The sequence below is a fragment of the Vipera ursinii genome (genome assembly GCF_947247035.1).
Source record: "Vipera ursinii genome assembly, chromosome: Z".
NCBI lineage: Eukaryota > Metazoa > Chordata > Lepidosauria > Squamata > Viperidae > Vipera > Vipera ursinii.
In genome coordinates, this window is record NC_139517.1 from 79704433 (window position 1) to 79730902 (window position 26470).

At 37.5% G+C, this 26470-nt stretch overlaps 1 protein-coding gene across 1 annotated transcript in view; it reads right to left on the bottom strand.

Moving 5' to 3' along the window:
* Window positions 1-1358: 1358 nt before the first annotated feature.
* The window catches only part of CMTM8 (CKLF like MARVEL transmembrane domain containing 8), a 40549-nt gene continuing 15437 nt past the window's right edge, over window positions 1359-26470 (bottom strand). Inside the window, exons 2-4 of the mRNA XM_083378672.1 lie at window positions 9241-9414; window positions 7644-7760; window positions 1359-3823 (exon numbers count right to left, since the gene is read on the bottom strand). Coding sequence (XP_083234798.1) covers window positions 3740-3823; window positions 7644-7760; window positions 9241-9414 — 375 coding nt within the window. The 3' untranslated portion in view covers window positions 1359-3739. The remainder of the gene's footprint in view (window positions 3824-7643; window positions 7761-9240; window positions 9415-26470) is intronic.

The following is a 26470-nucleotide window of genomic DNA, read 5'->3' on the forward strand; positions in this document are numbered from 1 at the left end:
TGTGTATGGTCAGCTATAGGGGTTTATTTATTAAATTTATTCACCTGCCCATCTTACTGTCATGGAACTCCATATGTACTGGCAATGCTCCCTTACTGATTTTCACTACATTGTATGTGGCATCTGAAAGCTTCAGGACTCTGATGTAGCTAAAACTAAAGCTGAGAATTCAAGAAATGAATTTCTCAAGGTGTGCCAAAAATTATAGAGCCTTACCTCCACTATAAGGAATAAAATAATTGCTAGCTGGCAATTAACTGTGATTTGAGAGCATGACATTAAAAAAAGATTTATAATCAACCTTGACTACTGGCCAGACACACCAATGCAGTTTTCTCAGAAACAGCATATACTGTAAATAGTTTGCCACAATCACCTTCCAAGATATTTTTCAATTTTCCATAGCCAGAAGCCTTGACATTCTCTGGTAGTCTCATGTTGAACTATCTAATAATCAGAAATATCATGGTTGGCTTCTCTATTTAGACATGGTTAGCTAGATACTACCACCTGCTGGCTGTACAATCTATATGGGCTTCCTTTAGCCTAGGACCTAGAATGATTTTGCTACTTATAGACAGTTTAATGTAATTAATTTCACATATATTTTATTCTGGTTGTTCCTTCAAGTTACTTAGAGATAATATATGTTGTGCACTCTGAATTTTCACACATATTGCCATGACTGTCACACTAACTCTGAAATTCATAGGGAAAAAGATAGGGAAAAAATTCCAAATTCACGTTCGTGTATTTGGGTTGGTTCTGGATCTGTTTGAAGATGACAGAATTGAAGACAAAAATTGATTAGTTTATTTTTATGCTAGGTTTTCAGATGGTACTGCATTAGTTCTGAATTTTAAGAATTATAGTGCTTCAGTGAAGTTTCTAGTTATTTTACTTCTTTAATGTTCATAAAATTAAAGAACATTTACATTATAAAAAACGTTACCATGAACATGGGTAAAGTTTATGGATTGTAAATTCAATGTCCCACAAAATACTCAGTGTAGTTCCTGTCATGAAGCTTTATTTAAAAATGGGTCCACTTAAAAAATATAGCCTGCTGATCTTAAGTTGTGAGAATTAAAAATTTCATATCTATCATAGTCTTTACATAACACAATCAGAATGAACTGGCCTGCTGGCTATTTGAGAAAGGAAATGAGGTTAACCAGAGATCTGTACAACTCTAGGATACAATAGGCATCAGTTTGCCAAAATGAAATCTGTCCATCCAGTTCAGACATCCAGAAAGGATTTTGTTTAAGATTCCCCCTTGAGAAGAACATTTGGGGTAGCCCTTCCCCCGTGATGTTCCCCCACCCCATGGATCATTTTTCTTGCATTTTCAGAAGCAAGTAAAATCTATCCAGTCCAGTTGAGGGTTTGTTTCAATCTGACACAATTCAAACATATTGTAGGAATTTGTATTCATAGTCTGCAATTATGGGTTCTTTGGTAATTAATACATATAATTTATATGTACGTGTGTGTTACTTTGTTGTGCTATTATTCCCCAGCCAAAGATTGACAAGATTTTCTTATTTTTTTAGATTTCTCTTTTAATTTCACCTTTATTTTATAAGTAACTTAAGGGGGTAAACATACATAATACTCCTTCCTCCTCCCATTTTCCTCATATCAATAATCCTGTGAGGTGGGTTGAAAGGAGAGAGAGAAACAGGTCCAAAGTCACCCAGCTGGTTTTCATGCGTAAAGTGGGACTGGAACAGCCTCCTGGTTTCTAGCAGAGCTCCTTAACCACTACACCAAGCTGGCAATAAAATATACCAAAAAATAGGCATCTTCTATGAAAAGTGTCCCCCCCCCCTTTCTGTGCTTAATATGGATGCGTACATCATTTTTAAAAGTTTGTTGCAGCTATTTCTGAGAGCAAGCTCATATTTTCATGTTAAATTTCAAGAAAATGTTCTCTAAGATTATAATTTTTCTCTTGTTCCCCCTCCCCCCAACCATAGGCTTCTCTTGCAGTAACTTTGGAATATTAATGCTGACTTTTGACAAGTGTTAGGTGATTAAATTGTGTTCCACTGATGCAGAATTGTGTTTGTTCAGATCCCTAGAGGGTGAATGTATTTGTTTCTCTACTTTGGTTGCATGTAAAAGCTCCAAGAATGACCCCTAAGTCTATATAAGATTTCTGCTTTTAAGGGAAGTTAGTTCAGCTGCAAACCATTTTTATACAACATGGTGAAGAACCTCAGGAAGTGAGAGCATGCATGATGACGGTTTTAAACTTTCCACAGTATTCATGTTTTTATGTCAAAACTTTCCCACACAAGTTCAATTTACATGTTTTCCCATAACAGTAACGAGATGAACCAAAGTCAGCTAGGGCTGATAGTGGGATTGATTCCTGATCTTCCAATTGTAGTCAGGCATTTTATATCACTGCACTACATAAATGGATCTCAAAATGGAGCTATCTTTACACTAATATTGTGACTAATATTAAATCTAAGGTATAGAGTCCTGATTAAAGAAAACTCAAATTATAGAGATTTTTTAACATTTTCACTGATGTTTCTCAGCAACTAGTTTTTCAGGGCCAGCAGCATACGATCTCCTGTTGGGTACCTCCATCCTTTTTGAATTTGTTTAATTCTTTATACAATAGTTTAAGATGGCCATCCTCGCATCATACAGGAGTAAATTCCAGAGTTCAGCTCTGTGCTCTTTGGAACAATCTCTCCTATTTGTCTGCCCCTAATCTTATACCATTCAGAGTCATAAGATAATCTTCAGTTCTAGCATTATGAGAAACAGAGAAAATGTTACCTGCTTTTTCAGTATTACACCGTGTGCCACATGCTTATCATTTAAGAAAAATGATTAAAAAACAACACCTTTAAATGAAATTATTCATGTCCCCGGTCAGTTTAATTCTTTTTCTGCATCTTTTCCAGATCTAAAGTGAAGTCCATTTACTAGAATGGAACACAGTATTTTAAATGTGATCATTCTACAGACTTATGCAAGATTATTACAGTAATGCACTTTTTTTATTCAGTTGCTTCCCTAAATGTATGTACCCCAGTGAATTATTAACTATTCCCATCTATATCTAACTGTAATAATTCTGCAGCCTTGAAAGTTATATACACTTGCAAATAATAGAAGGTTCTATAAAACAGTAGAATCTGCTAATAAATAAATCATGATTAAACAAGAATATTTATGAAGAAAACAACTGTGAAGTCCACTGGTTTTGTTGCAACAGTATACATTATCTAAGGAAATTATATGAACTGACACAAAGAGTAACATGTTCTGGTTAACAGTGTTTTATCAGAGGATACATGTTTTTCATGTTAAAAAAAAACTTTCAGATTTTAAACCAGTCCCATCAGATAGTGGCGCTGCTTATACAATGCTCTTCAACACTATTGACAAGAATCCTGAGACCTGTGAGCAGCTTTCAAAGAGGCACAATATTGTACAGAAGTGACTGGAGTAGAAACAACATTGAACGGCTTCTATGCTTTCTTCTCTTCCCTCCTATACTTCTTTGTGGTAACTGAGCTATGTCACAATGATTAACTCAAACGAAGAAGTTAATAAGAGAACAGTGTGTAGAACCGCTTCTTTCAGGTGAACTACCCTTTCCATAATTTGCAAAAACCGTTTGTTTTTACAAACCGTATTACCTAAATGTTTTCATCAAAATTATGTAACATTTACAAACGCAGATATCTCTTTTATTAGAAGGTAATACTTATTGCAAGGTCCGTGATCTCCAAGAGACAAAACTAAAGTAGGTATTTCCACCATAGCAGGAAGCAACAACGAAGGCGAAGAACTGCATGGGAGGGGGGGGAGGAAGGGAGAGAAAATGATTAGAAAACAGTAAACATCTTCAGCCAGATTTGTATTTATATTTAAGTATAATAGAAGGGATAGTACAGGGAGTGCAGAATTATTAGGCAAGTTGTATTTTTGAGGATTAATTTTATTATTGAACAACAACCATGTTCTCAATGAACCCAAAAAACTCATTAATATCAAAGCTGAATATTTTTGGAAGTAGTTTTTAGTTTGTTTTTAGTTATAGCTATTTTAGGGGGATATCTGTGTGTGCAGGTGACTATTACTGTGCATAATTATTAGGCAACTTAACAAAAAACAAATATATACCCATTTCAATTATTTATTTTTACCAGTGAAACCAATATAACATCTCAACATTCACAAATATACATTTCTGACATTCAAAAACATAACAAAAACAAATCAGTGACCAATATAGCCACCTTTCTTTGCAAGGACACTCAAAAGCCTGCCATCCATGGATTCTGTCAGTGTTTTGATCTGTTCACCATCAACATTGCGTGCAGCAGCAACCACAGCCTCCCAGACACTGTTCAGAGAGGTGTACTGTTTTCCCTCCTTGTAAATCTCACATTTGATGATGGACCACAGGTTCTCAATGGGGTTCAGATCAGGTGAACAAGGAGGCCATGTCATTAGATTTCCTTCTTTTATACCCTTTCTTGCCAGCCACGCTGTGGAGTACTTGGACGCGTGTGATGGAGCATTGTCCTGCATGAAAATCATGTTTTTCTTGAAGGATGCAGACTTCTTCCTGTACCACTGCTTGAAGAAGGTGTCTTCCAGAAACTGGCAGTAGGACTGGGAGTTGAGCTTGACTCCATCCTCAACCCGAAAAGGCCCCACAAGCTCATCTTTGATGATACCAGCCCAAACCAGTACTCCACCTCCACCTTGCTGGCGTCTGAGTCGGACTGGAGCTCTCTGCCCTTTACCAATCCAGCCACGGGCCCATCCATCTGGCCCATCAAGACTCACTCTCATTTCATCAGTCCATAAAACCTTAGAAAAATCAGTCTTGAGATATTTCTTGGCCCAGTCTTGACGTTTCAGCTTGTATGTCTTGTTCAGTGGTGGTCATCTTTCAGCCTTTCTTACCTTGGCCATGTCTCTGAGTATTGCACACCTTGTGCTTTTGGGCACTCCAGTGATGTTGCAGCTCTGAAATATGGCCAAACTGGTGGCAAGTGGCATCTTGGCAGCTGCACGCTTGACTTTTCTCAGTTCATGGGCAGTTATTTTGCGCCTTGGTTTCTCCACACGCTTCTTGCGACCCTGTTGACTATTTTGAATGAAACGCTTGATTGTTCGATGATCACGCTTCAGAAGCTTTGCAATTTTAAGAGTGCTGCATCCCTCTGCAAGATATCTCACTATTTTTGACTTTTCTGAGCCTGTCAAGTCCTTCTTTTGACCCATTTTGCCAAAGGAAAGGAAGTTGCCTAATAATTATGCACACCTGATACAGGGTGTTGATGTCATTAGACCACACCCCTTCTCATTACAGAGATGCACATCACCTAATATGCTTAATTGGTAGTAGGCTTTCGAGCCTATACAGCTTGGAGTAAGACAACATGCATAAAGAGGATGATGTGGTCAAAATACTCATTTGCCTAATAATTCTGCACTCCCTGTATAAAAATAAATTTAATATCACATTGTTTCCATTCCTAGCAAGACATTGAATTCTGTGGAAGACATATTATTGTGTCTTAATGTATTCATGGTATTAGGATGATCCTTGCAATAGCAATTCACATTGACATTAGTGAAAACAAGAGACATTTTTGGTTGCTGCTAACTGGAAGTTAATGAGTAGTTAAATAATATTGCTTTTTTACTGTTTTGTACGTATTTAACAAGTTTGTTTCCATGGTGCTTTATTTATATTAAGCGTGGCTTAACACTGCAAATTCTGATTTAATTTGTAAGGGAAAAGGAAATAAACATTTATTAAATGGTCTTGTATCTAACAGTCCAACAAAAAATAAACTGATACTAGATGTTCCTCAGAAATAAATCATCTACAATGTTTATCCTTTTTTCCATTATACATAACATTTTACCTAGAGTTTTCCACCTACTCAGCCATATATTTATAACAGGAAAGGTTAAAACAATGCTTTTTTCTTGTCAAGAAGAAAACAAAAAATTTGTCTGATTTCCAAAGCTGCCTAATTGTCATGTGACTCAAGCATTTTCCAAATACTGAATTTCATGCATAACTCCAAAATAAGAATTTGGCTTTTCTAGGCAGTTTTATTTTTAGAACTTATTTTGGGAGAAATAATAATATTTTAGGTAGGAAGATTTTTCTGTCCTGGAATAAAAGCAAGAGATGAAAGGAGTTGGAAAATGAAATATATCAATGGGATGTCAACATTTTTATAGTACCCAAGCATGACCTATTGAGAACAGTAATGACTTGTGCATACATATCTGACATAGGGACATAATTATGTGAATTTAACCATTATAATATTCCTCCATGGAAAGACAAGGGGAGGAGTGAAAGACCATACTTACCTGCCTCAGTCATTTTACATCACAATTTGTTGCACAAGCCACAGTGGCCTAGTTAATATGCTACCATAAATCACAATATCTTCTAAGCGAAGATCAAATCAGCCACTTTATACTTTAAAACGGGCATGTCAAACACGGCATGCGGCCCGCATCCAGCCTGCACAGTCCACACCCACCCCGGCCCTACAAAGTCAAAACAAATCCCGATACGTCACAGTACAGCCTGTGATGCGATCAGGTTTGACACCCTGCTTTAGAATATACCTACCCTAGATTGATAGTGGCAAGATTATGAAGTCAGACCTGATCAGTACTTGAATGGTAGACTATCACTGCAGTTTTCTTGGAAACAGATTTTTTGGAAGTGGTTTGCCACTGCCTCCTTTCTGGGGCTGAGAGAATTATTTGACCAATCACTACAGCAGGACTAGAACTCACCATTTCCTGGTTTCTAGCCTGATGCTTTAATCACTACACCTAACTGGCTCTCTACAGAGAATTTAGTTTTATAGTAAACTCAGCTATAAAATCTATAACAGTAGGCAGTTCCACATAAAGGTAGAAAAGTGGATCAATCTACCACAGGGGTGTCAAACTCAATTTCATTGAGGGCCGCATCAGCATTGCGGTTGCCCTCAGGGGGCCGGGTGGGTATGGCCAGGGTGGGCGTGGCTAGAGTGCGTATGGCATACTGGGTGGGCATGGCCAGCTCTACATCGTTCGCATCAAGGGTGCCTATGGGGGCCTGGGCAGGTGTGGGACAGATCTGAGGGTCTCTGGCAGAAGGGGAGGTCTCTGGGCCAGGGCCAAGGCAGTGGGGGCTGTTTCTTCACTGTTTCCAGGATGGCTTTGCGGGCCACATGAAACCAGTTCACGGGCCGGATCCGGCCCCTGGGCCTTGTGTTTGACATGTCTGATCTACCATCTGCACAGGAATCTTTTTTCAGATTTCAGCTCTACATCCCAAGTTCGAAATAGCAGAGCAATTAAATAAGGAAAACTCTTCTCTTATGAATAGAGCAATTATTTATTTTATATGTGGTATAATCCAAAAATCTTACATGATGTGGCCATTAGCACACTGCTAGGTGGAAAAAAAGCAGGAATTAAGTAGTAAAACAAAAAGTAAGTACAATTTTAAGAGGGGTTATTATCAGTTGATAACTTGAATCTTCTTATATCTGATTTTGGAGGTAAATGAACCAAAGCAAATAAATATTCTTTTCCCTCACTGCTGATATTAAGTTTAAACATGATCTTACCGAAGATGCTGCCCAACTATTGTAATTGTGGTAGTCAAGTTCTTTGGTGACTGCACATGCTTCTGAAATAGCAGCAATTAAGTACAAGAGGAGGGCACTGCCATTAAAATACAGACCCTGCAGGATGTAGGAAAAAAAGATCAGTATTTCTCCCCACTGCAAACATTCTATGCATTTTGTATCATTTCCCAGTTTAAAGCCAGTCTAGCTGAGCGTGAAGGAGATGTATTCATATCTGAAAAACATCATGTTGGGGACAAAGCCACTGCAGCTAAATATTTGTCTGAAATAATATCTTAAGGAACATAATTTCTCAAAGTAGGTTTGCTGGTGAGAAAAGCCTCCAAAGTACTGATTAAAAGAGGAAAATCTTTTCCCTAAACAAGAGTTACAAGCTGTACTCTTCTCATTATTGTGTACACAGCTTCATGTGATACCAGGATGATTTCCCTAAACGAGAGTTACAAGCTGTAGTCTTCTCATTATTGTGTACACAGCTTCATGTTATACCAGGATGATTTAAGACACTGGTGACTGCAGGAGAATAGTCAAATGGTAACCGTCATATTTTTGACTCAAGCACTGACTAAGAACAACGCTTAAAGGTTTCTGGTAGGGCTGAATATCACAATGGCTGGGATAAGTCAAAGTGAATGAGGCAGAAGGTATATGCAGTCAGACTGGTGTTTTCAATTTTTATGTGTATAGATCCTGCTGCCTCGACAGTGGTTTTGAGTTAGTAACAATGGATTTTGGCATGCAAAACTGGATTAAATTGGAGTATGCTGCTTTTCAGCCCTCTAGTGCCAGGAGAAATTATAATTTATCAGAAAAGGGAGAGGAAGCTAAGCTTCTTGCAGATATTCTTTTAGTGGCTATTACCTGGGAAAAGGTTAATCTTCATTTTACCATGAAGTCTTTCCTAACTAATACTCCCTTGCCAAACCAATATAAAAAAAAATCTGGCTCAGATGCTATGGAGTGTTTCATAAAATGATGCTATGCCAGCAGAACTGTTGCTGTAGGTTGGTCTAGCCTAGGGGTCAGCAACCTGAAACAGTGAAAGAGCCACTCAGAACTGGTTACCTCACAAAAGGAAAAACTGGGAGTCGCAAAAAAATGTGTGCGCATGCGCGTACATGCACGCATGTGCAGAACAGGGTTTGACTGAAGAGTGGAGCCAAGGCGAGATATGCACCTACCCTGCATATTTGAATTGATTGGTTGAACTTTTTTAGTCCCACTTTTTTTTTTGGACTGCACATGGCAGAGGACTGGGAGCCGCAGAAGACGGCTGAAAGAGCTGCATGCGGCAGACCTGTGGTCTAGCCAATAAAAATGCTTGGGAGTCTCCCTACAAAGTGGGAAATAGTGCTCCACTTACACAATGTGTTGTGTATTTTCTTAAGGGATCTGCATAAACTTCTGCTTCCATCTCCTTAATTTAACAGTGCAAAGCCAAATATTATGGCCTTGTCCACTACAGAAATGTTCTGGGAAGCGTCAAAAGGCTGCAATGGATCTGTATGAGGGTGACAGGTTCCTCTTTTTTGCAATGTATGTTTGAGTTGCCTATAAAAAACAAACATCTACTCACAACTGTGGTCCATGGGACTTGAGGTATCCTAGTATAGGTCATTGTCATATAGACGATCAAAAAAAAGAGTGTAAGAATCCAGTAAAACACAGCCACAAACATTATCCATCCAAAGACAGGGTATAGGAAATAGTCTGTTCCAGCAATCAACATCCATACTAGCAATCCTAGTACCTGCAAATACATAAAAAAATAAGATATTGTTACTGAATGCATTTAAATAAAGAAGAAAGTTATTATTATGGTATGCAAAGTAAAACATCTAAAAATTGTTTTCAAAAACTTTAATAAAATCGGGTTCCAGAATATGAACTTTCAGATTTGTTTTTTTGCTTTTGTTTTTACTTTTCTCTGCTCCATTTAAAAAAATAATCTAAACCTGTCAAATAAGATACAGCATATACTGTGTTTCCCCGAAAATAAGCCCGGGTCTTATGCTTATTTTTGATCCAAAAGACCCATAAGGGCTTATTTGGGGGGGGGATGTCTTATTTTTTTATCACAAGTCCCAGCCTGGCTGGCGCCCCCCTCCCCCAAGAAGACTCAGGTTGTCCTCGGTGGGGAAGGAAGGCTTTGGAAACTGCCTTTTCATTTACCTTCATCATCAATATTGTAATCTGTTCTTTTATTTTTCAAAAAAATGATTTGTATTTCCCACAATTAGCTTCCTTGAACGCCAATGGCAAGGCGTGGTGTGAATTCTGTGCAAGAGCCACAGAAATATAGGCACTCGCACCCTCAAAGCTCACAATGCTTCCTTACAGGGAGAGCTTACAGGGAGACGATGCGTGTTGCAGGAGAACGCCTGCAAAGGGTGCGCGTGATCCCTGCAGCTCCTGGAGGCTCCAAGTGCTGTTTTTGTCATTGCTCAGTTTCCCACTCCTCCCCAGCTCCACCAGGCTAATCTGGTGGGTGGGATTACCTTCCGCCTTCCCCACTGCTGCATTGGCAGCTGACGCTGCCCTCCTGAGAGGAAGCAAGGTGTTTGGATGGTGGCCATGCTATGAATGGGGATAGACTATCCCCCAACTCAGCCATCCTCTCCACGGCACGTTGCAGCTGATCCAAGGTAGCCAGCCAGGCACCAAAGTGCTACCGAAAATAGCGGAGTCTGTGTGCTTTGTCCTGCTGCAACACGCAGCCTCTCCCTATAAGCAATCCAGGTTGGCCAGGGTCAGGCTGGGCATCACAGGAGGCTTGTCCCACTTGTGTGGCAGAGCTGGAGGATGGGCATGGGCCACGTCTCCCATGATGGCCAACCTGACCCTGGGTGAGACGGATTGCTTCAGCTACAAGGAGCCTGGACTAAGGTTTCCATTGCCCAGGCTTCCTGAAGATGATGGGAACTGCGGCCCGCCACAGCTGAAGGGTTTAGCTGAGCCACAAAGTTGAATGCACCTGTAAAGCAGTGATGCGTTCCGAGTGAGGAAGCATTATGAGGATGTGAGTGTATTTCTGCGGCTCATGCACAGAATTCACACTGCCTTGCCACTGGCATTCAAGGAAGCTAATTGCGGTAAATACAAATCATTTTTTTGAAAAGTAAAGGGACGGATTACAATATGGACGATGAATGTAAATAAAAAGGCAGTTTCCAAAGCCTTCCTCCCCCACTGAGGGCAACCTGAGTTGCCTCCCAAAGTGGTACGGCTCGGGATGCCCAGCTTTCTTTCTCACCCTTCCACAGAGGAAGAGAAAGCTGGCAAAGCCCACAGGGCAATGCTGACCACCTCCTGAGGTTGCTTCAGGGTGAGTGTGACAGAGAGAACTTGATGGTTGAGGCCCCAACCAGTCCTCACCACCATCTGCCCGCTTGATTCCCCAACCCAGGGCAGAGATAGAAAAGAGGCAGCCTCTGCTTGCCTCAGGTACCAGCTCTCTTAACATTCAGGCCACCTCACAGCGGTGGCACCAGCAGCAGGCAAGTGATCTGGCCTGCCAAAAAACATACAGTGGGATGGAGTGGGTGGGGTCTTAAGTAGAGCTTATTTTGTGGGTAGGGCTTATATTAGGCCCAATCCCAAAAATCAAGGTAGGTCTTATTTTTGAGGTAGGTCTTATTTTGGGGAAACATGGTACTAATCTAAGCTGATCATAAAAATGCTAAGCAAGTTGAACTTGGATAGCTTTTGACTGGGAGATCAGCAAGAAATCCCAGAGCTGTGGATTAGGTTGAAGAGTTGAAGAAGACAGTAACAGCAAACTTTAGCACTGATGCCAAAAAACCATAAATATATCCAAATAATTCCAGGAATCAACACAAAAGTGACTTTAATTTCATTCTATAAATCTCTGCTATACTTGTTTGCTTACAATATCAATGTTAGGTCCAAAGTACGAATTAGAGCTAGTGTTTGTAGGTTCCCCAAAACGATAATCAGTATTGGAAATATTTCAAAGTGGGGGAATACAGAAATTGTTCTGGCTGGCATGTATTGGACTCTGTGAGACATCTTTCATTAATATCACCACTGATCAATCAACTGTTCTTCATTGTAATAATGCTCAGTAGAATTCATTCAGCATAACCCTAATACATAGAACCAACTAGCATGCAATATATTTAATAGTTTCTATTATTTGACATAATATGAAAAAAATAGGGAATATTTTTCCAGCAACAGAAGGGAAAGGGTAGAACTTGAAAAAGTATAACTTTTGCCAGATTTAGAATTCAAATAAATACTGCTCCATCTTTCCCATATAGAAGTATGAACTTTTCTGATCACTTCTGGACAAGTATTATAATATCTGTTTATATAACAACATAAATCAAGTATAAACAATGGAGGGAGATTTCAGATACTGTACTGTGGATTTATTATTAAGGTGCTATGATAATATCATCTTAGTGAAGGACTGAAAATTCATGGATTATACATAGTACATATTGTTTCAACTTTATATAATTAAAGGCGATACTAATCTTTACAGAAAAATACCTGGCACTTTGTGCCATGGTTTGTTTCTTTTTAAATTCTAAAAATTACTTCAGAACCTTGCCATAATTACCAACCCAACAATATGAGTAATGGTTGTTGATGATTTGAGGCTTAGTCCTACCAGTAACACAAATGATGCAAGTAATTTTAGAACAAAAATGTAAAAGTAAAAACAACAGAAAAACGGTTGTAAGTTCTTAAAAGTAGTTAAAGAATACTACAGCACAATCCTGGTTCCATTGGTCCCCAAAATATATATTCAGCCTTTAAGTCTCCTGGGTCCCTTTTCTGCTGTCCTAGCCCTGCTTAGGGTATAGGTACCATGTTTCCCTGAAAATAAGACCCAGCCTTATTTCTTTCTTTCTTTTTTGTTTTAATACAGGTTTTATTAATTTTTAAATTTTACATCCAGGTATTTATGAAGCAATACGGTGGTTGGGTAGTTAAAAGTAAACAATAGCAAATAACAAAATCATTTATAAATAGGTCAAGTTACATCAACAAGAATTCCCTCTCCAATTCCCTTAGTTATGATAACATAGACAAATTAATCAAATTAATACATTTCTAATTGTGACACAAGCAGAACAATTTTCAACATATTTTCACTTATACATATCCATGTCCTGTTTTTGAATTTTACCTAATTGCAATAGAATATTTCAAAGTAGCTATAATATATAAAAGAAAACAATTTTCAGGTAACCCCCATTTCATCCATTTCATTATATAGTAATTATCCTGTCTAAAGTACATACATTGTTCATTTCAGTGCATTCTTATTTTATACAAGTATATTCTGTTTATCATCTTAATAGTTCACCAATTATTGAAAAAATATCTTGTTGTATCCTTCCAGATTCTATAATATAAATCAATTCTAATAGCTAACTTTCCATGCCCTTAGAAATCTAGAAGTTAAATATAAAATCAGTTTATATCTTTTAAAAGTTCCCCTTAGTCCATTAAGAGAAATTTTAAGCTCTATCGTTACAACAAATATATTCTATTTATCATCTTAATAGTTAATCAATTATTAAAATGTTTTTATTATATCATTCCAAATTCTATAACATAATTCAAAGTTATGTTCTGATAGCTAATTTTGCTTTCCCTTAAAAATCTAAAACCTAAGCACACAGTCAGTTTATATCTTTTAAAGATTCCCCTTAGCCCATTAAAAGAAGTTTTAAGCTCTATCATTACAAATTCCAACAGAAAGACAAATCCAATTTTTTAAATCTAACTCTCACCTGCTTTTTGTGCCAATCAGGCACATATTGGTGCCTTTAGCTTCTCAAATGTGTCTCACTTTCTTCCTACACACATTGTTTGAATCCATGGAGACCGTCCAATTGTCAGTTTTGCAAAGAAAGTGTTCCCTTTGTAATCATTAAGATGTTGCTTTAATAGATCAATTCTCGATGTTTGGTATGGTATAGTTGTCATTAGTTCAGTCTGGTCTTCTTCCAATTCCATCTGGCTTAGATAAGAGGTGGTGACCAGTGTTATAGTTATTATTTGGTGCCTAGGTTCTCAATGTACTGTATTTGAAAGCCTTTGGTATCTTTTGTCTTAGTGTTGCTTTCTTCGGCTTCTATTGTTTTTTGAATTGTAGCTTTTATAGTTAAAATCTAGATTTGAGCATCAAGGTTCTCAATATATTGTATTTGATATTCTTTAAGGTCTCCTATTTTGATGTTAATTTCCTCTTCTATTTGTTTTTGGATTGTCAATTCATCATTTAAAGTCAAAAGTTTCATTTGGTAGATTTAAGCTGTCAGATTTATCTTGCAGTCTGGCTTTCATTTGCTCAGTCAGTGCCAGAATTGTTTCAAGTTTCAGTTTATAATTAAGTGGTGGGATGTAATCCTCCATTTCTTTGATGTTTACAGGTAGGTCTTTTGTGGAGGCTATTTTAATAAGAGTCAGTGAGTGTCCACCTCCACTATTCCTAGAGATTGTTTTTGGTGCCAGGTGTTCCCAATTCTTATCTTTAAAGATAGTGTCAAGGACAAATCTGTGTTTCAGCCAGCACAATAAAAAAAGGTTTACTTGCTATACCAGGTTTTGCCACACGATGTCATCAATAGCACATAAAATAAGGTGTAAAATCTTTTTCCAGACTGATATGAGGCTTTTATCCAATTAATCAATATTTTTCCTTTCCTCTTCTTTCACAGCTTAAGCAGAAAATAGGGTAGTAGGTCCCTGCAGAAATAAAAGCTTTTTAATAGCCCAGGAATTTTAAAGGTACAAATAAGGTTGCTTAATTTTTTAGCTTAGTCATTTGGTTTCTTTTAAGGCTTAAAGTTTTTGTTCCCCAAGTAAGCAGTCACCGATCTTTCAAAAGAGGGGGAGTAGATTTTCAAAAAGGTCCTACAGGAATGTAGTTAGGGGAATAGGAAAGGTAACGTCTCACCCAGATCCTCCAGATTGCTTCGTTGTGCTTGATGGTGCTTTTGGCTTTCGGCAGGGAACGGCTTAATGATCTGCCTTCTTAATGGCCAATCTCTTCTTCTTTGGGCCAGAGGAGCTGCTCCAGATAAAACAGAGGGCTGCTGCCCTTCTGTGATAACAAGGAGGGCCTCCTCATGGTGGTCACCCCTCCAGCGCGACTTTCGACCCTTTTCAGGGTCCTCCAAGGAAGAAAGATTGGACGGCGGGGAGAGGGCTCTTCGTGCACATCTGCTGGCGCCACGCGCGCAAACCAGAAGCCAGCCTTATTTTTTTTCTTTTGACTTTTTTTTTCTTTTGCCTTTCTTTTCCACTCACCTCCTGCACCAACAGCTCTGCCAGCCAGCTCACTTCTGCAGACAAAGGAGCAGCTTTTTTCTGCAGCTGAGAATGGAGCTCCAGCCAGCATTTCGCAATCAGAAGCCTTTCTGGAAGGCCTCTGCAGCCAAGAACTGGTTCTCAGCTACAGAGGCCTTCCAGAAAAGCCTTCAAAAGCAAAATGCAGGCCTGGGGACGCCACAGAAATGGTGGGCAGGCAAGGAGAGGCAGGCTGCAATGGTAAGTGCAGGGGTCAGCAACCTGAAACAATGAAAGAGCCACTCGGAACCGGTTCCCTCACAAAAGGAAAAACTGGGAGCCGCAAAAAATGTGTGCGCATGTGTGTACATGCGCGCATACACAGAACAGGGTTTGACTGAAGAGTGGAGCCAAGGCAAACTATGCACCTCCCCTGCATATTTGAATTTTGGTTGAACTTTTTTAGTCCCACTTTTTTTTTTATTGGACTGCACATGGCAGAGGACTGGGAGCCGCAGGAGTCGGCTGAAAGAGCTGCATGCGGCTCCGGAGCCGCGGGTTGCAGACCTGTGGGTAAGTGGGTGCGGGATGTATGGGGCAGCTCCACTCCCCCACCCCAGTTTTTTAGGTGGACACCTCGCCCCAAAAGTAGGGCTTATTTTCAGGGCAGGACTTACTTTCAGGGAAACACAGTACTTAGCAATTATTTAGGGCCCTTGGGCTAGAACTCTGGCCTTTAATTTCTGAGGACCAGATCTAGTTGAATTCAGACTTAAAGGCTGGAAAAACAGATTTAGAGAAGTAAACAAATTTGTTCATTTCACTCACATTCAATTTCATCTTCTATTTATTTTCTGAATCTGTATTATACTGTTGCAGGCATTTTTTACATTTCATAAGAATCAGCTTGATTATAAATTCATACAGAATAGCAAATGTAACCACTGGAGGTCACCACTGATCCACAGAGATATTTATTTTGCATCATTAAAGTAATTTCTAAAATATCCTTTGATGAAATTGGGTTGATGTTTTAATTTCTGTGCTATATATAAAACAGCAATTCAGTTATTTAATATTTTATGTATTACTGCATTATTTTATGTCCAAATTATAAATAATATTGGACATAAAATAATTTTACACTTTTCTATTTAATTCATAACAATGCACAGTGTGAAGTATAGTGTCAAGCACCTTTGGCTATAATTGGCTCTCTTCATTTAATACCAGTGAGTTCAGTCAATTTAGTGCTTGAGCTCAGTATTTTTATTTTTTTTCTGAATTGCTAGGTTTTATGAATCCAATTAAGGTTATAATGCTGGTTCTCTACAACAGTATCATTTGGAAGTTCTAAGTTAAAGTCAGGAAAGCAGATCCACCTTGCCGATAATAAACTTCTTTTCTTTGACTTAACCAGAATTTAACAGCACTTGTCCACACAACTAATTATTTTTAACTCTCATTTTAAGACTGTCAGAATAACATAATTTTCTCTGTGACTAATATTTTATATCACTTTTTTATTAAAATCTTAATTAGCTGATATTCTCTATGCATTAAATGAAACTGATTGCAACCCACAAGTCACATTAAATATATTAAAATATCGTGGTACTTTTTGCTATGCTAAAAAATAGGGACTGAGTAATAGTCTTAAGGTTATATTTCTGCTGTCTGTCGATGGCAGAAATGTGCTTCCCCCCCTCCCCCCCAAGAAAAACACCCAGATGCTGTCACTTCAGGCATAGTGTGAGGTCTGAGGCACCATTCATTTATTTTGGTCACAGCCTTGAAATATAATGGAGTAAGAGATAGTTGACATTTTCAGCTTGCTCAGGAAAATGGAGGACCACATTTTACTGAGCATGACAAACTTCAAAATAATATTACACATTTCTTGATTAGAATTTAAAAGGTCAGGCTGAATATTCTCGGATAAATTATGTCCAATCCATTGCTATGAATAGGTATCTAATACAGTGAAAAGATTTCCACAGAGTTTAAATGTCTCTTGCAAATTGATTTAAGATTCATAAGCCCAGCCATCTTAGGAAATACATTAGGCTCTAATACCACAGGTATCTAGGGCACACAACAGAACACTCCTTTCATTCTTAATCACAGTTTGGTAGGTATGTTGAAGAACTACCTAGCACAATTATGTAAGCTTTGTCTCATAATAACCTGATTGTTCTTTGTGTTGCAAGCACATGGTTGCTTTGATAGTTTGTGGAATCTGTTTATTTTATTGTAATCTTGTCTGACATGATAGTAAGAAAGAAAAGGACGCATGTACAGAGGTTGTTGCCTGGAATTCACAAAGAAGTAGCCTTAAACCACACTAATGTGGTTTTGAATTATTTTGTAGAATAAATAAAAAGCCTTAAGAATCGTTAGCAGACAATAAAATGCTTCCAAGCCAAGTAATTTTGACAAATGCTGTAGAAAATCCCCTAGAATTTGTCAGAAGTGACTATCCTGCAGCCTTGAGCTTGTTATTGGGCACCAAATAGGTCCAGTATGAAAACCATTCCAGACTATTTGCTCAAAGTGTAGCACATCTAATATCTCTCAGACAAGGTGGATCTGTACATATTGCAAACAAGCCTACATGGAATTCTGGAGTCAGCAACCCTGAACCTCCCCCCCCCCCACATATTTAAGATCTTTCAGGCTGGGTAGCTCTGGCATGTATCAAGGGGCAATCAGACAGAGTTCAAAGAACAGCAACTGGGCTACCACAAAAGAAATAAGCAAAAGTGTAAGTCAAATCTTGCCCAGTTGAGGCCAGTACTACACTGCCAAATTAGAAGCACAGTTAGTAGACTCTCAAAAATTTAAGTGTTTAGCTAGCTCTCATAAGCTTATAAAAACACAGCAGTATTGTGGGAGACTGCACTTTTTAACCCCAACCGTTTGCTCAATGAGCCATGTGCCTACTTAGACTCTAGATAGCCAAGTACCATCTTAGTTTAACAGTTGTATAATTAACTTACTGCTGGCAAACAATTACTCCCAAGGAACTTGGCACTTCTTTGGCATTCAGACCACTGGATTTCATCATTGTCTCCCCTTTGCTCTAGTTTAGATTCCAGCAGCGTGGATGAAAAGGTTCTGGAACATGAGGTTTACTGTGGGCATCTGAATTTGACTTCTTTTTTATTCTAAATTGGGTGTCATGAAAAATATTTAAAATATAGGCTTTGGGTAAACCTAAGTAGATAATTTTGAAAGAGCTGAGGGTTACAATGCACAATGGGCCGGTCTTCCACACAGATACATTTCTTTTCCCAAGTTTTGGGAAGAATTGAAGGTTTCATTTTTAAAACCTGTGCTAACCCTAGTATTTTAACAGCTTACAGGATAGATTTTGTATTTTAAGCTTTAAAAAGGCAGCAAATTTTACCAATTGTATTATGACACATGTATAGATGGGAAAAGCTCCTCTATTATAAAGCAACCTCATAAATATTTCCCTTGAAATAGAAAGTTCAGTGTAATTTTCAGGTGGAAAATTAGCCCCCCATAATGAAAATGTTTTAAGCTAAGAGTAAATATTGCAGTATCTCCAATTACATTTCTAATGGCAGTATTATTTGTTTAGTCAATGCAATGCCTGAATAATCCATGTAACATCCTTGTTGTTGCTGTTATTGTTAAAGAATATCAAACAATGGCTATGACTTCTTGACCAAAACTCTTATTTACGTAAGCTAGTTTGTTTAAAGAATATCTAATTGCTTCAAAGGAACAATGCTGTATATAGCTTCTTTGCTCATAAAGACAACTTTGTTGTTTTAAAATCTCCATCTTCCTGTTATGGTTATACTCCCTCTATTTATAGATAGCAGCAGCATTGTTCTGTGAATCTTTTTTTAAAATATAGGAAACTGTCTTCCTAATGCAAATAACAAATGAAAATTGCAATGGCTCCTATTATAATAAAAATTTTACTTTTTCAAAGAAAGATTGAGATTGGACAGCAGAAAAGGCATATAAAGTTCTCCTATGGGAAGTAGCAATTTGAATTTTTAAAATAAATTTGAATTTATTTCCTACATTTCTACTTTTCTGCAAGTGTGATTTTGACTGGAGGGATTAGACTGGAGGAATGGACATTCATGGATGCTTATGAATTACTGTAGAGAATTTTCAGATACTATAACAAAACAACATACAACATGGAAAATTCTTCCATGACAATTGGCAGCATATCAGTTTTAAAATACATTACAAAATTAAGTCTCAGTCTATATATTCATGAACTGAAATGAAAAAATTGTTGAATCACAGGGACTAGTTATTTAAATGTCAAATGAGAAAGTATTTTGAAGATAACATATATTTGGGCAGTGCACTGTAAACTAATCCCAACTGCATTTTTCTAATATATTCAGGCATTTCCAATCAAACTGAGTTGTTTTGCAATAACTTATAACTTAGCATGATGGGTCAAACTCAGTCATTATTCCATAACTCTTAGTTAAAACAAGAAAATGGCTTGAGGTATGAACCAGCCAATGGCAAGACTGGTGTTGAGAAGATGCACAAAATGTCAATACCACCTTCTGTTAGCCTACTTGTGCCACTAACTGAGATATCTCCAACTTGGTGACATCGTTCTGTTAGAGTGCAATTACTATAACTTCCATCTCTACCAGATACCAAAAAAGAAGGAAATTGAAAAGCTGGTCATTAAAAAAAGGCCAACTCCTTGTGTAAAACAATATTTGTCTATAGAATTATGTGAGAAGAGCCGATATTCAATTCATTACTTGTCCACAGAATTCATTAGATGTACTTGGGTATATTATTATTATTCTTTTTAAACCAAATTCACTTACCACATAGTTATTGTAGGCATAAAATTAGAGAAGATCCTCAGGTATTATTAGCCCTTAAGCTTTCAAGAAAAAAAGACAGGAAACAACTATAGTAAAAAATGATATATTTGATAGTATGCATAAGAATAATCAGCTGTGGGGTCTTCCTGCTTTAGACAGCCTTGCTAACATGCATGTAAACAACTAAAAGGCAGTTGAGTTTAGTCATTAAAGTTTTCCACTGGACCACAGAGATCCATGTTGAAGTTCTCATAAGAACACAATGCCAGATCAGGCCAAGACTATATTAGTTCAATTATTATAAATCTAATAATAATTATCATGTTTTATTTATGCATTAAGATAATTATTGATGTCAGTAAATTGACATCAACACTGATTTAAATGGGATTAGAATAGATGGCTCAAACTGCTTAGTCTGCTTATGAAAATGAACATTTTAGAATTTCAGTCTCCTTTCAGATTATAGTTGGCTGGGAGAAGACAATTTCCATATACTCACATCTACACTATTTCACTGATCATACAAGAAAATATTTTAGTGGTACATTTAATAATTTAGCAAAAGTAAAAGCCAATTGCTATTAAAATAGATTATTATTATTATTATTATTATTATTATTATTATTATTATTATTATTATTATTATTATTATTCCCATTTATATCCCGCCCTTCTCCGAAGACTCAGGGCGGCTTACAATTTAAGCACAAACCAATGTGCTTAGCAATATTCAATACTTTATATCCATACAAGTGAATGTCATAAATTAGCAATAGAACCTGGTACAAAAGTTTAAAAATGTTCCATCATTTCTCTAAAATGAGAACTAATACTAATGTGTTACATTAAAATACATTTCTAGTTGCCAATGTAGGAAGTTTGTCCAATAGGAAAAAATAAATAAACACAACATAAACAAGGCATTTAGTCAATTATATTGACTACTGGATCTCCAGACCTCATCTGGCATTAAGAAAAAACACTACAGAAAAATAGTCAAATACAGTATTATTAAACATTATGTACATTATCTAAATCCTTAAGCTCCTCTTTGTCATCCCAGAATTTAAGTATTATTAATTCACATTGACAGAAACTTCTAATGCTTACATTGGCCTCCTTACAAAGATCAGAATTGTAGACCTTTGTGATTAGAGTTTGTCCATTAACCTCAAGCTGTATGTCTTTAAATGGTATAAAGTAGGCAGAATAACAGTACAAACTCATCCAGTATCCTTTTGTATCTCCACTCCCACCCAAACATAACCACTGGCTCAACATATTAGTGACCCAGACTAGTACCTTAATGCTTATATAAAACCTTCTAAATCAGGGGTGTCAAACTCAATTTCATTGAGGGCCGCATCAGCATTGCGGTTGCCCTCAGGGGGCCGGGTGGGTGTGGCCAGGGTAGGCGTGGCCTACTGGGTGGGAGTGGCTAGAGTGCATATGGCCTACTGGGTGGACATGGCCAGCTCTACATCATTCACATCAAGGGTGCCTATGGGGGCCTGGGCAGGAGTGGGACAGATCTGAGGGTCTCTGGCAGAAGGAGGGTCTCTGGGCCAGGGCCAAGGCAATGGGGACCGTTCCCTCACTGTTTCCAGGATGGCTTCACGGGCCAGATGAAACCACTTCGTGGGCCGCATCCGGCCCCTGGGCCTTGTGTTTGACATGTCTGTTCTAAATCATTCAGGCAATGTTATAAAATTACTAACCAAGACCAAAATAATGCTTTTTTAAAAAATAAATTGTTAGCCTTGGTAAACCTTTTCCTGACTTTTATTTCACTCACAGTCATTCAGGTGGAAACAGATCTGAATGACACTTTCTATCACTTCCTTGTCTAATTTAGCACAATTTAAATATAGCACTTAGCAATAACTGATCAAACTGAATCTGTACTATTCCTGTATTCTAGTGTAAGGCTACCACATATGACATATTTAGAGATTAAACCCTTTTATTTCTCCTTATTTTGTTCAAACTTTACCTGGAAGAAAAATTCTTGTGAACCAGAAGCTTGCTCAGAACTTTGTGACATTTCCAACGGTCTTTAAGCTATTACCTTATCTGACTTTTGCATTTTGGATTTTTCCCTAGTGAAGCAATAAAGCCATCTACATTTTTTATTTCATGCATGTTTGAATGTAGTTCTTCATTTGTATTAATTGGCAATATTCCATCAATGCAATGTTAGCCAAGTCTAGGCTATGGTTCTTAAGTGCTGCTTGGCAGTTTGCAGATCTTCTGATGTTGCCCAACAAGAACATTTCTTTTCAATGACATCCCATCTAGAAACGTTCAGAAAGTAGACCCTATCGCTTAAGAAGGTCTGGTGAACAGAAAGGAAAGGAATCCTATATTTTTTTCCCATTCATAGCTTTTCAAACCAAGCAGAAATCAGAAAATAAATTGTATTTCATAATTTCCTCACTTTTTTTATTTTGCCTTTTGCTTCCTAAACGGTTTATTTTGAATTCAGCGAAAAGCAGACCCACCTGGGACTGCCGTGTGATTTTATTCCACCAAAACAAAACTCAGGATAGATTTAGCAAGCTCTCTTTTGGCCTCAGAATAAAACCTTTGGAACCCAGACTTTGGTATAAGTTTAGAACACTTGAAATGACAATTGTGCCTGAATAATTTGCATATCACTAATGATCTGTTTATTGTGGTGGAATGTAGTCAGAATTCCCTGGAGAAAGGACTGCTTTCCAGAGCACAAAGAGGCAACTTAGGCAAACAGTCTGGCAAGATTCTGTCTATATGTTGATGTTACTATTATTATTGTATGGCATTTGTTACATTAGCCAGGAAACTATGTTAATAAGAGTAGTAGCTTGGTTGCCAATTTACTAAGTCTATTGTGGTGGAAGCTCATGTGCTTCCCAAGGTACACCACAGGAGGGCGAGCTAGCTTTGCACCAAAAAGGAAGATGAGCAGCACTTCCTGCAACATCATCCCAGGCTCCCTCCCTCCACCAAAGCCGCCTTGCAAATGACCAGGAAGTTTCAGAACCAGCAGGAATCTGATTGCCTTCATGAAGCACCAGCTTGTTTCCCCACCGAAGTGGTACCTATTTATCTACTTATAGAACATGCTTTCAAACTGCTAGGCAAGTGCAGCAAAGACCATCTCCAGTGTCATCAAGCCATGAGCCACCACGTTTCAGAAGTAACTTTATCTGTTATTCTTGGTTCTTGGGGCCTGATAGTTATTTTATTCCTAGGAATTAGGGGTGCCCACAGAGGAGTGTCAAAAACTACATGTGGCAGGCACACTCATATGACTGAAGCCCCACCCCTTTTATTCTAACTTCAGAAGATTTATACATGAGTATCCCAAATTTTATCCCCACAACATCTAATCTAGGGTAGACTGAACAGTATAATTTAAAATGATTCTATGAGTTGTACAGTCAAAGGGTACTTGAACTGTGGTCTCCAAAGACAAAGTCAAAAACATAACCAATACATTGCACTGCAAGGGGATGACATAGCAATATTCTTCAACCATATGATAAGTAAAACAAAGACATTTCAATATCAACTATCTGTTATGTATTGTTATTAAGGGTTAATGTGTTTGATTTACAAGTGTCTCCAACTGTTTTGGAGGGAAGCTGAAGTTTGGATTTGAGCGGGAAACCAGCTTTTGATTTGATTGGTCGCTGCCTAGAGGTGGCAAGTATAAATAGCTGTCATTCTGTCGGTTACTCTCAGTCCTGTTTATTCTGCAATAAATCGTGTTCTATTAACCTGGTCTGGTTAATGCCTCCAAAAACCCACTATACAATACTATCCATACCCAATCACTGTTTTTTAAACCCACGTAAAACAATATACAAAAACTATTGAATTTTCCAACTCAGAACTGGTAGAATACTGCATCTCCTGACTTCAATTAATGCTTTCCCAAACTAATTTTTGGAAATGTGTATTGTTATTTATTAAATCACTATGCCAGGAACAGAGCATGCACTTTGAAAAGGAAGCAAAAAGTCCAAATCTCTGTCAGGGAGGGAAAAAAGATAATTCCAGAAATTGGTTTCTGTAACATCTAGCATAAGCCTGGTATTTTGAACACCTATTGAGTTTTATATTTCATGGAAAGATGTTAGGCTATGTCTTGTTTATCTAATGTTTACCTGATAACATTTATTCTTCCTTTTATATCTGATAACACTTATTCCTATCCTTTAAAGGATAGGAAATGTTCTAAATTCAAGTAAGAATTATAACTTTCCAACATATTGTGAAAGCTCTTTAGCAACATCTCTTGCTTGAAATACTTGATCAGGAAAAAATGCCATACATGTTAAAATAAAATGTGTGGGTTTAAAATTCAGTCTTGTAAGAAAAATGTAAATGACAAAATGTAACTAACTGAAAAAAATTCAACCTCATTCATCAACTGAGTGTTACAAAGGGTTTTTAAACTGGCCTCAACAATGGCACTTTCTAAGCAGACTTTTTGACCTTCTAAAGGTTTATCTTGCTCTGCAAATATTTGTTCCCAAAGCCTGCTTCTGCAGGACAAAAGGACAAGCAATTACCTTAGTACAATGTGTCTGCACACTTTTAATATAACTAGATTCTGGAAAGAAATCTTCAAATTGTGATAATTAATCAAGTGTTCCTTATTTCAAAATAAAGAAGTAAAATAAATTTTTAACACACTATTGATATCATCAAATAATTTGTCATTTAAAATATACCATTAAAAGCTGAGTTTTAGTAAAACCAGGTAAAGGATCTGTTCTTATTTCATATATAATTTTAACAGACTATTAAAACAGTTAATTTTTATCAGTAACATTTTTGTTTTGAGGCAAGAAACTTAAAATATGGTCACAATGAATGACAATTATACTTGTAAAATGTCTTCATGGATATAGCTTACACCACTATAAATCATGTCATATTTGAATACAGAATAATTCTCTTTCTATGTGAAAATTATTTTTTTGTTATTACTACAGTAAGGTACACATTTTTAATAAGCATGAACTTTGTGGAGATAATATATTACAAAGAGTATAGATCATGGATTAAACAAAGCCAAAAAGCAAGAACAAAAAGTGCATCTATCAGATTTATTTTGTACGCCCTATATTTTCTTTGGTAATATTCTTCTATCTAATAATTATTTTGATAGAATTATGCCTTTACCAAAACAATGTTATGTGACAATGTTATCTTCTATCTACACTGTGAAAACGGGCAAATACTGTATTGAAATTTGAGATAGAAATCATTTCAAATAAGAGGACATGTGATGTGCAAATCCTCAAAATGAAATGAAATAAAAGTAGGTAGTGATTTCTATTCTCCTGTAAAAAATTTACTTTAAAACAGACTTTTGCACTAACTCAATAGTGCTGACAAGTAGGACATAGATTTTTTGTAATAGCTCAGGGTTGCAATTTCACTGCATAGTGGCTCGTGGAATTGTTGAACCATGGATGTTGAAGGTTGGTGGAGGTTGTGTTTAGTTTGTGCAAGTGGAGAATCCCATAGTGCTAAGGATACTGGTTTTGGCATCCAAGAGCAACAGGGATGCCAGTAATTGTGCAACTGGCTACTTCCTGGCTATAACCACTGGAAGAGGAGCAGACAATAGCAGAGCCAGAGAGATGCTGGACACAAGGTTGCTTGAATGCTGTGCATAATCAGATGTTTGATCTCAACATCTGAAGACCTGCAGATCACCTGAAAAATGGTCTGCATTTGTTTCTGGATGCCAGTAATCAGCTGAAAGGAAGGGAACTGAAGACACCTGGTTTGCTGGCTACCAACTGGAGCAACAAAAATGTGAACTTGCTCTGTGGAAGTGACAAGTGACTCTGATGTTTGTTCCTCCTGCCTGCTGTTTGCTAGCATTGGTGGCAACCACCCCCAATATTTTTATTCAGTAGGGATATCTGGAAGATCTGAGCAGGCAATAGCAGGAGTGAGATCAGATTCCACATTCCAGCAATACAAATAAAGCATGAAAAATAATGAAATAAAAATTACAAACAAGATAATATATTAGTGGTGGATTATCTGTGAGCAGTTATGAGTCTCCCTAATTTTGCATATGAATTTGGCTACATTCAAAGAAACTAATAGCAATGTGATAACAGCAGTTGTAAATAGAAGAGATCAGTATTTCATTATTGTTTTATCAGGTGAGGTGGAGGAGTGGCATTAACACACAGTGACTAATACGAGAACTGGTCAAAGTCCCATGGCTTCTGCAGGGCTTAGGATCTTAAGTGGCTGCTATCTTTTCTTCTTCACTGACAATTAGGACCATCGGGTGGTGAAACATCAGTGCCTTGGCTGACCTACCAGGTTTTTTGTGTACCTTTGATGCTTATCATTGCTGTGCTTGCCAGGGAACTAAATTTTAGAAGTCAAGGGCTTTTGATTATGGAGTTAGATGGGTGGAAGTGGTGAATGGAAGGTTAAATGAAACAGTTTTATTACTTCTCGTATCAGAGGCAAAGAAGGACAGCGGTGATTTCTCCTGGTCACTCTACTCCACTCCTACTTGTAATAAGGCTCTTCTCATGCAAGAGTGTATTTTCGAGAAGAGGACCAATCTGACTTGTATTATTGAAACCTTTGTGTGGCACAGGTTGGGAACTTAGGAGTCTTTCAGGAATGTACTCTCCTTGGCATAGTTGAGATCAA